The sequence below is a fragment of the Micrasema longulum genome, unplaced genomic scaffold (genome assembly GCF_059751315.1).
Source record: "Micrasema longulum isolate JH-2025_06_02 unplaced genomic scaffold, ASM5975131v1 h1tg000482l, whole genome shotgun sequence".
Taxonomy (NCBI): Eukaryota; Metazoa; Arthropoda; class Insecta; order Trichoptera; family Brachycentridae; genus Micrasema; species Micrasema longulum.
This window is the reverse complement of record NW_028277679.1, coordinates 451,006-461,966: the sequence shown is the minus strand read 5'-3', so window position 1 is coordinate 461,966 and position 10,961 is coordinate 451,006. Positions and strand designations below refer to the sequence as shown.

General features: G+C 30.1%; 1 protein-coding gene across 4 annotated transcripts in view; it reads left to right on the top strand.

Annotated features, from left to right (window-relative positions):
- Positions 1-892: 892 nt before the first annotated feature.
- The window catches only part of LOC148281245 (monocarboxylate transporter 13), a 44,999-nt gene continuing 34,930 nt past the window's right edge, over positions 893-10,961 (top strand). For 2 of the 4 annotated variants that reach the window (XM_088226992.1, XM_088226996.1), the window contains exon 1: positions 893-1,272. In XM_088226992.1, coding sequence (XP_088083118.1) covers positions 1,186-1,272 — 87 coding nt within the window. In that variant the 5' untranslated portion in view covers positions 893-1,185. Of the gene's footprint in view, positions 1,273-9,812; positions 9,950-10,961 lie in introns of all 4 variants that reach the window. The other 2 variants (XM_088226993.1, XM_088226994.1) reach the window with 2 other exon arrangements.

The window sequence follows — 10,961 nt, the reverse complement described above, 5'->3', positions numbered from 1 at the left end:
AGTTCAATTTATACTAAACTACCTGAACAAACATTTAATGTCGACCTTTCTGAGAACCAAACACTAGACCTTAGACACTATGTATAAATGCACTAAGATTCACAATAATCTGCACTCGGTTTTCAGTTTGAGATATTTTATCGAAAGTTCATTAGATACTATTTTATTTTTCTGTCGAAAAACGGAATAATTGGCACGCGTGCTCGAGAGGATGTATGAATTAAGAGGAAACGTGATATGTATGCAAAGACAACGTAACATGGCGTTTGACACTGCTTACCCTTATGGATAAACGGCGTGATGGATTGTTGTTTATTATCGAGTCGAAAATATAAAAAAAACTGTATTTTTCCTTTTTCTCCACTTATCGACTTTTCTATGTCTACCGGTTTCAAGGCGTACCAGTCTCTCCTTCAGGACAAAAATTAAACTAACATGCAAAACCCACTATACAACTTTACCATAGTTGTTCATCACAAATATCTCGATATGTTAAGTTTGCCTACTAAAGGCTAAAATATTTTTCTGCAACAACTATCGTGAAGGTGTACATTAGGTTTCGCATGTTAGTTTAATTGGTGTCCTGACGAAGATACGGGTACATCTCTAAACTGGGATATATAGAAAAGTCGGTAAGTAGACAAGTATTTATTTACATTTAGTAAAATGTTTGCCCACAATGTTTATGCTTTAAATATAATTAATATAAAATCGCACTTATTATTTATTAAAAAACAAACAAGAGTAATAATGTGATAAGCATAGACTATAAATGGGACATTGGTTTATCTTTAAAATCACCCGTTTTATCAATGTTTTCTTATCGTATCGAAGCGCAGTCAGTATAAAATCAAATCAATTATATGTTTTCTTTAGTATCGTGATGTTTTTTTCCGGAATCGCAACGTTAATCCATTTCTTTTATTCATTTTATTGAGAAAAAAAACAATAAATAATAAAACATCAATAATTAATAAGAAAATAACCGTGATTGAGTGATACGAATTCTGTGATTTAGTGATACGTAACCTTAAAGTAAATTCGGTGTTTTGTTGAAAATTCGTTTTGATGAATTTGGTTTTTATACGACATTGAATTTTTCAAATATATTTCGGTGATTAAAGAATGGATTGTACCTGAGTACAATACATATTTATAGAAGAAGTCTTTCTCAAAGTTTTAAAAATGGTTCCGGTGAAACGAAAAGAAACTTTAGTCCCTCCAGACGGCGGGTGGGGGTGGATGGTTGTTATAGGTACTGCTTTGACAAATGTAAGTTTCAACACTTGTAAAAATACGACTCGTTAATATATTATACAAATAGGTAATGGGTACGTATTTGCCTGTTACATAGAGTTTTTAAAACCCCTTTGTAAATTTTAAAACTAACGATTAGTTAAGCTTTAATATTTGGTAAACAAGAAATAAATAATAGTTGTGCGTAATGATTAAATAAATACAAAAAAATAACCTTATGCACTAATATTTTTATAAACCTTTTTAATTGATAATTTTTAAGTGCATAAGTCTCACATGTAAGATACATGGGCTTATCTTTAACGTCTAAACAAAAAGTTTTATATTTCTTAATAGTTTAAAGTTATTTTGCAAAGCAAAAATACAGTTAAAAGTTTTCTTAATACAATTTTTATTTTGAAAAAAAATCTAATAATTAAAAACGAAATTCAAAAACTTATGTGGATTCTTTTACTACAAGAATATTTGAATACAGCATGAAAATAAGGATGGAGTGTGTAACATAAGTTTTTCTTTGTTTGGCTTTGAATACTTTTATTTTTACATTTTTATTATTTCGGAAGGTAATTTATTGAGTATTATTTCTAAAGATGTATTATTGTATATTTGAAAGTTAAGTTGAGCTTAAGTCAACAATAAGCAAATATTATCTAGATGTATTTTAGAAGACTGTTGTTTATTTCTTGAAAAGTTATTTTAACAGTAAGGCTTAAAACAATGACACATTTTTAAAAATAACATTTTTATTTTCTTTTATTACATTTTAGTGGCCATTCCTTTTTTTCTTCGTCAAAAGACAAAAATACACAAACTGTTGTTGTGTGTTATTATTGTAAGAATGTAAACAATACATAATCAGTCTTGTATGTGGCATAAAGTATAATATTATTTTAGATTTTTTGGAACATCCATTAAATTGTGCCCATGTAGAAGGGTATAAATTTTGTTTTTTTAGAGCAATTCAACAAACACTTTTTGATCGGTTTAGTTTAGGGGTCCGTAAAATGTGAATACTTCACAAAAGTCAACAGCTGGAATAGTTGAAGAAATGTGGATATTCAAACATGGGCAGAATGGTGAATGTTACCCAGTGTGTAAAGTGGCCACATAAACCAGCCAAAGACAGGTCAGTAGCCCTGTAAATGCCTAGACTTCCACATTTCCTTCTCAAAAATGCTTTCAATAAATATTATTAATAAATAAAACCACGTTATCATTTTGTCTTATTCTAATTTGTCTGTGAATATTTGTATTAGAATTTTGTGGTAATTTATTGACATTGAAATAAATGATGAGGTTGTTTGATCAACGACGTAGTAGCAATTTTTAAAACAAAATATTTCATGTATGAAAAAAGGAATACTTTTCAAAACTTTTACTATTTAATTTCAATTTTCAAGTAGTATTACTGATTATGTTTTCAACAACCTTACAATATCTTTGAGATCAGTATCTTTATTATACTTAACAGTTTATTCAAAATCGTAAAGGATACAGCATTTAAAATTATATAAAAGGAATTGAATTTTGTTGTTTTCGTTCAAAAGACTTTTTTACAGTCATATTGAGTTTAAATACTATAATATTACATAGTTGTGGCTTTTCGTGTATCAATTTCATGAATATTCCGGTGATTTTAATGATTGTCAATTAGGATGTCTAAACAATAAAGTTATATTAATTTTTTGCAACAGAGAGAATACGTTTTTGAGAAGTGAATAAAGATGGATCCTTCAATCCTAATAACTCCCTAGGCAGGAAATCAAGTTTACCTATAAATATTTGGACATACTAAAGGATCGCTGATTAAATTAACCGTTTAAAAAGAAGTATAGAAATGTAAAAATTGTTTTCAGGCGTTGCCTATTAGGTGAAATGGTTCAGCCAGATGAATTTCATCCAGATGATATATGCCCTTCAGCACTTTTACTTCACAAAAGTCAACACATGGAAGAGTCAAAGAAATGCAGATATTTAATCATAGACATAATGGGGAATGTTACACAGTGTGTAAAGTGGTAACTTAAACCTGCCAATGACAGATCGTAATCCCTGTAAATACCTAGGCTTCCATATTCTCGTCAAAAAATGTTTCCCTCTGTTGCAACAAAATAAGATATAAATAACTTCCTAGGATGGATATCTAGCCTGTGTATAAACATTTAGACATATTGCTGAGTAAAGTTATAAAGTTTCAGCCAGAGGCCCTCTCTGGTATTGCAATTTTGCGCAAATTAAGTCCATTTTCATACGATTTTTTCCTGTATCGCCCTGTATTTGCTTTCAACTGCTTATTCGGAGCTCATTGCCATCTTTATAAATTAACACCGTTAATCTAGAGTCTACTTATATAAGAAACAATGAATCGGAAATTCCAAATGTCGTTAAAATTACTGGTGATATGTATTGGCCTTTTTTACTACTTCCCACCGACGCCGACGTATTAATTTCAACCCAATCCCTCAGCAATACACTCGTAAGATTTCTATATCAGTCATACTTTGAGTTATCAATAAAAAATACTAAAAAAACATCATCATTGGTTTATTGTTTAAAATATCTTGTTGATTGTTTAAAAAAAAAACGTAATAGAATTTGCCAGCGCAACGACGTAATTTCATTGAATTGAATTATTTGTTACATTGAAAAATAATTAAGTTGCATCTTAAATAAAACATTTTTTATTTAATTAATGTGGATAACTAATACAGCTCCACTCTTGTAATATAACCTCTCAAGGGTGCTTAACAAATACATGAATATGGGTTAGGAATAATTTATATAGCGCATCCGAGATCCTAATTGATCAAGGCCCGAAAAGCCAATCGACTGAGGCCCGTGAGGCAATTTGATAAGTTACAAACTAACAAATTCATTGATGCTTTTAAGACCGATTACATTAGACCAAGAGAAACATACATTTATGCCGAAAAGGCCAAACCTAGCATGTTATAGTCGCTAGCAACTTTCCCGACTGCAACTATTTTGATTATTCAAAATTTATATTTTTGCAAAATTTTTGCCTAAATATTAAATGTATCTGTTTAATTTGAGTTGTTTTAGGAGCATTGTTTTGAGAGACAGATTTTTTTTTATAACATTTAGATTAGTCCAAAAAACAAAAATAAGTTGTTAGGCTCAAAGGGGCGATATTTCAAGATGTTCGAGATCCTAAACACCTTAAGTCCGAAGGGCTGATAAAACAAGATCCAGAAGACCGATTACATAATGCCCGAATAGCCAAATTCCCCAGCATGTAAGAGTCTAGCCTCCTTGTTAAAATAATTGGTAAATTCATTAAAACGGGTACATCATTGGGAAATATATTATTATTTATTAATTTATTTGTGTATTTTACAATTAATTGTAGTCAGCATTACTTTACGGATTGTTTAACCCACCACGTCATGCAGACTGTTAATATAAGGTAGAAGTTAATTATTAGAAATAAGATAGTTTATTAACTGCCGATATGTACGGAAAAAATAACTCCATATTATCCGCAGAAGCCGTATTCAGCAAGCGAATTACCATATTAATTGGTGAATTCCGACTTGCATTTGTACGGTTTCTGGGTGCATAAAACAGTGCATGAGATCTTTCTCTAGTAACTATACATATAAAGTATACAAACTTATCTCTTTCAGTATATTTAGACTTTATTATGCACTTTCAGAAATCATCTTATAGAAATGTTTCTAAAAAAAATTGATGGTGAGATTCGAGGGTGTTATAATTCAGCATCCCTCGTTGAAATAATGATGGATACAAGAAAAGATTATTCTTATTTTACAGCGTGTAGGTATTTATAACATTTTTCTTTACTATAAAAATACACACAATGTCGTTGTATTTTGTAAAATAAAAAAACAAAAGTACTACAGATACCTTTAACGATCGAACACGAGTATAAATTAATAGCTTATTGTGCCAGGGTCAATATGTCAGTTTGACTTACAACTTCTGTCTTCGATTGGACCCAGATACAATACAATTAAATACAAGGTCTGAATTTCGTTGATAGTATTCATTAACATGATTTACTTTCATCCTATTATATACGACAGATAACAGTTACTATGTAAGGTTATCGTTTTTTAAAGCTTATTGGATTTTGTTATTGTTAATCAATAATGTACATTTCTAAGGAAATTGCATTGGAAATAACCACTGTCACTGAACATGAGTTAAACTATTGCTCAATTACCAATATTTTTTATCATTATTTATTGATAAGTGAATCAGCTTAGTATTACACGTGATTATCAATAAGACATTACAAAAACACGTGGATATTGTAATGAGTAATAATGCTCATTTATATTACTCATAAATTTGAAACGATTGCAAGATAAAGGTGTATCTAAGAGTTCGAACTTCAGAACTCTTTACATATCGTTACTTCGTTTATATCGTGTGTAGTGGGACCGAGAGCGAAATACGATTTAATTGTGTTAGAGTAAGATGGATATATGAGACTCAAACAAAGTTACGCAACAAATTTCAATTGTTATACGGGTTATTTGTAAAAACGAAAGTAGAAAAAAGGTTAAATTTTTTTTTTTCAATTTTCAGAAAATTACGAATTACAATATTTCCCCTTACCTACATGAATATTTTAAAAACAAATCATTTTAACAATTACTCATATAAATTATGTCGGCACGTTGTGTAGTGGTCAGCGCATTTGCCTACCTTGCAAGAGGTCTCGCGTTCGATTCCCGACATGGTTGATATGAAATATTTATTTAAAAAGGTTTACACTAGAATATTGCATACTTCCTGACTAGTACTTAAAGCGTAAAATTGGCCGTCTTACCTCCATGTAACAAAAATAATCAAGATACGCTGTAATTGGCGTACCAGTGCAGTGCTCAATGTACCATTAGGTGCGGAAAGGGAATGATGATGATGATGAAAAATGATAATAAAAACAGGAAATGATCACAGTAAGTTGTCCAAAATTAAATTATTATGATTTGTCTTATTTTAAGAGTTTTAAAGTAATTTAATTTCTTTGGCTAAGAAAATATTGAAAAGTTATTAATTTTTTATACAAAAGCTGGTATTTAATAAAAAGCATCGAGTCTAAGAAAGAGACTGCCAACTAATTGGCTGTGTAAAACGTTGTCTTTGTCATGAATACTTAGCATATTCAGATTCCGGACTAGTGCGACAGAGACAAAGTCGGCAGTCTCTTTCTTAAGCTCGGTGTAATTTATTTCCGCCGGATACCGTAAGTGCCTTTTGATATTTTTTCTGAAAAAAAATTATGCGTTTTTTTTTGTTCGTATTTTCATTTCTTAACAAAAGTGGCCCCTAATCGTGAAACATATTTTTTTTAATATTCAGACAAGCAGAAAGTGAAAAAACTGTTAGATATTAAATAAATCGAATCGGGTTGTGGTCCTAGCGTCTCGAACTCACGGACCAAAGGTCTGTGGTTCGAATACCTCTCTATCTCAACTTGATTCTCATTTTCCAATGGTGAGTTATTTACAAATTGTTGAAAATGGCCCTCAAAATGAAATATTTGGGTAAATCATAAGAACGCAAATATTTTTATTTTAAAAAAATAAAATATATTTGGTTATTTCAAATTAAAAACGTTGTTTCACAAAATAAATGTAGAAACATTCAATAATATTAGATTCTTGGATTTTACCTGTAAAAATAGATTTAATCAATATTTTTATCATAGTCTACTAAAATGTTTTACACACATGTTTTTTCATTTAATAAAAAGTGAAACAACCAAATATTTTATTTCTTTTATTGTGACCCTCGATGGTTGAAGCTGACTTTTGTAATGGCAATATTGTTTTGTCTGCAACCGTTCTGAGTAAGGATTCAAAGCTACAAAAAGCCTTAGATTTAGGCTATTTTGAACTTTTCTTTCCGCATAAAATGTCCTAAGCACTATTGCGTATTTTTGTTATTGTATTTTAGCATTTACACCTTTAGACATTGTAAAATATTTTTAAAAAAATATATTTTTTTACTCCTTTTCCTGTAAGAAAAACATATGTGTCGGTGGATATCAAAATTGGTTAAATCCAAAATTGGTAAAAAAATATTTTTTGTGGAAACACGATAAAAAGTTTAGTTTCAAATAGAATATTTATTTAAAAAATGGGAAAATCCAATATTATACATAATAATTGTTGTCAGAAGTTTGATTTTTTATCAAAATCGGCAAAATCCGATCAATAACACTCAATAACACTCAATAACACATAATAACACTCAAATAACACAATAACACTCAAAACGATTAGTTTTATTTATTTTTTACTTCGTAAAAGTGACAACCCTGACACAGAAATTCAATGACAGATTAGATCAAAACTGGTTAAATCCACAAATTAATTTAATCAAAACTAGTTAAATCCATTTCGGTATATCAAAATGAGTTTCATCCAAATTATATATAAGTTTTACACGGAAACTAAGTCTAATCGATCAAATCAAATAACGTAGAATACTTTAATACCTACGTCAGACCTACATATAGTCTAAATAACAATTTAGTAGAATAGCAATAATCAGTTTTAGAATAGTGTTCTTTGTGAAAAAATGCTTAGTCTGGATATATCCATTTTTGATGTTAACCGACACATATCCTTTATTTGGCACGTTACATAAATTTTTGGCACGTTTGTTTACTATGCTTAAGATCCTTGGTCTGATTCTTGCAAAGTCAACATATAAAAAACATATTTTTAATTATTTTTTATACCGTTATTCTTCATTGTCCTCGACGTTGACAATCACTTTTAAAAGAACTTTTCTGTCTTACGCTCCCCGGAGCAACTCTTCCACACATCTCATTCTGGTCCAGTCTCTTAGGTTGCGCAGCCCATTGCCCATTAGTTTAAGGATTTTATACTTATTTCATACTTATTTTACAGATACTGCTATCTTATGAAACTTTGTACATTTTAGCAATTGTTTGTTGTAATTAGCTCGTCTCAAGAACTCTAAATTGCTGATTGAATATGTCAACGGTGTGCGAAATATTATTATGTGAAATCTCATCTCGAATGCCTCTAACTGGTTCGAAGTGTGTGCTTTCAAAGTCCAGGTTAACGAGCCATACAACAAAACAGACCAAACATATCATGTCGCCATTCTCTGCCTAAGTTTTAAATTTAACTTATCACTGCAGCATATTGTTCTCACTTTTGTTTAATGTGCTGCGGGCTATTTTCAAACTGTTTTATTTCATAATCTTATGAATTTAAATTTAAGTCCAAAGACGCAAATGCATGAGAGAAGCAAATTTTTAGTTGATTTTATTATCACAAATATCTTTTGGACGTTCTATTGTTTTTTAATTCCTGTTTTAGGTGTAACAATTTAGTTCGTGTGTGCATGAGTGTCCTATACAAATAAATAAAGAAATAGTCACTTTATTTTGTACATACTGTTTGTTTACAAAATAAAATAAATAAATAAATAATTTGTACTGGCGCTTAAGTGAGAAATACCTTTTAACCTTCATGTAACATAATAATAACAGTACGCTGCACTCGATGCAGACAAACAAAGTCCCTCTAACCCCAGTATAGCAATCCTCAGCGAGTACGTAATTTTTGCTGCATTTTTGTTCATTTTATGGTTTAAATGAGAAAATGTTATTTGTATATGCCTGCAGTAATGGTATTAACAATACACTTATACGACTAATCGAAACATGAATTAACAAATTTTTGGCGATTAAAATTTTGTTTCAATAAAATGAGTATGCGCATTCCCGTCATATTTGCAGTGGCATAAATAGTACAAGATGGTCTCAGTAATATAAGTGGACTCATTTCTATAATTCATTGAGTGGTACAAATAGTGTAAGTTTGTTTTAGCCGTATAAGTAGACTCCTTTCAGTCCCATCTTTACTGTTTCAAGGAGCATATTATGTTGAACATTGCTGTTATTTGTACAAATAGATTAAATTAAATAATCTATAAATAATATCACATTTCGCAAAATATGAGTTCTGTAACTAAATAATTGGGTTCATAATAACATTTTTTTGCCCTCCTGAAAAGTTCTACTTTTGCAGTTATATTTTTATGTCCATCCATAAAAGATAATAAACAAAACTCATCAACATTCCCTTTCGGCACCGAATGGTGCATAGGGCACTGCATTTGTATACCAATCGCAGCGTATCTTGATTTGTTTTTGTTATATGGTGGTAAGATTGTCAGTCTTATGCTTCGTGTACCAGTCCAGGGACTATGCAGTAAACTAGTGTGAAAACATCCTTTTAAATAAAAATTTATATCAACCGTATCGGGAATCGAACCCGAGACAGCTTGCATGGTGGCCAACCGCGCTGACTTTACACCACGAGGCCGACAATAAACAAAACTAATAAATTCACCTCACTTGTTCTTAGGAGAACAGTTAAGTGTTCAAAATTGAATTTGGCATATTTCACATATCATTTACGTTTTATTATTTCTATGTAATTAAGCTTGTATTTGAGTTAAGTTTATTTTCAACTTATTGATTTTTCTCGCTTGTTAATGTTATTTTTTTTTATTGACAGAATTGGCATTTAAAGAAGCACTGATAGTAAAAACACTGGAAAAAAACAGATGAGATTGTATAGTCATAGTCACGTCTTGCATAGAGATGAGGTCCATTCAGTAATAAAAGTCCAGAACATCCCAGTAAAAACTTAAGGTAGAGTTGATAGCATAGAATTGTGATAACCCAGAACAGAAGTTACTGGCGCTAGCGTAAAAGGTGTGCCAGGAAGAAGAATAATTGGCGGAATCGTTAAATAGTGATCAGTTCAATGTAAAAACTGCAGACTTCGGAACGATTTTAGTTTTACTCATTATTTGGTCAATATATGATTTTGTACTATTTGAAATTCTTGAGAAGCATTTTTTTTATTCAATTTTTTTCGTTTTTTTACAATTAACAAAAGAGGTAAAACAGAGTATTCAAAAAATAAAGCATAAATTCATAGCAATGAAGGACATATTAATAGTAAAAATAGCCAACGAAAAAATCCCACAAAGGCATGGCCTGTTCGTGGGTATACAAATGTTAATGAATTTTTGCTCCTATAATAAATAAAGGACAGTTATAATATTTTTGTGAAACATAAAAAAGAAAAAATAAAGTATTCTGTAAAAGATAATATGTTTTTTTTTAAATTTATAGTAATTAAAAAAAGGAAATAAAAAATACAAAAAAAAACACAAAAATATTCCTTATTATTAAAGGGCAACAAAATATATCATAGAAAAAGAGTTCATATATTTAGTTTGAATCCAGGATAGTGCTTGTTTTTTAAAAGAAGGAAACTTTTGAATGTTTGGAATCAATGAAATATTATCAGTAAAAAAAGAATTAATAATTTTTGGGCCTATAAAATATGCGTGTCTCTGTGTTAGCCTCGTTTTACAATGTGGTATTTCTAACACACGATTCCTTCTTTGACTTGATCTATTTGAATTGTTTGTTAATAACATCGAAAACAATATATTTGTCTCAAGTGTAAAAGTTTAGCTTCTTGGAACAATTGACAAGAGGGAAAAGTGCGATTTCTGTGAAGCATCATTTTTAATATAAATTTTTGAACAGTTTCTAATGGTTTAATATGGTTGTTGTAAGTTCCCCCCATTCAATCATTCCATAGAAAAGCGATGACTGTACAAGTGCATAATATATCATTTTAATCGTA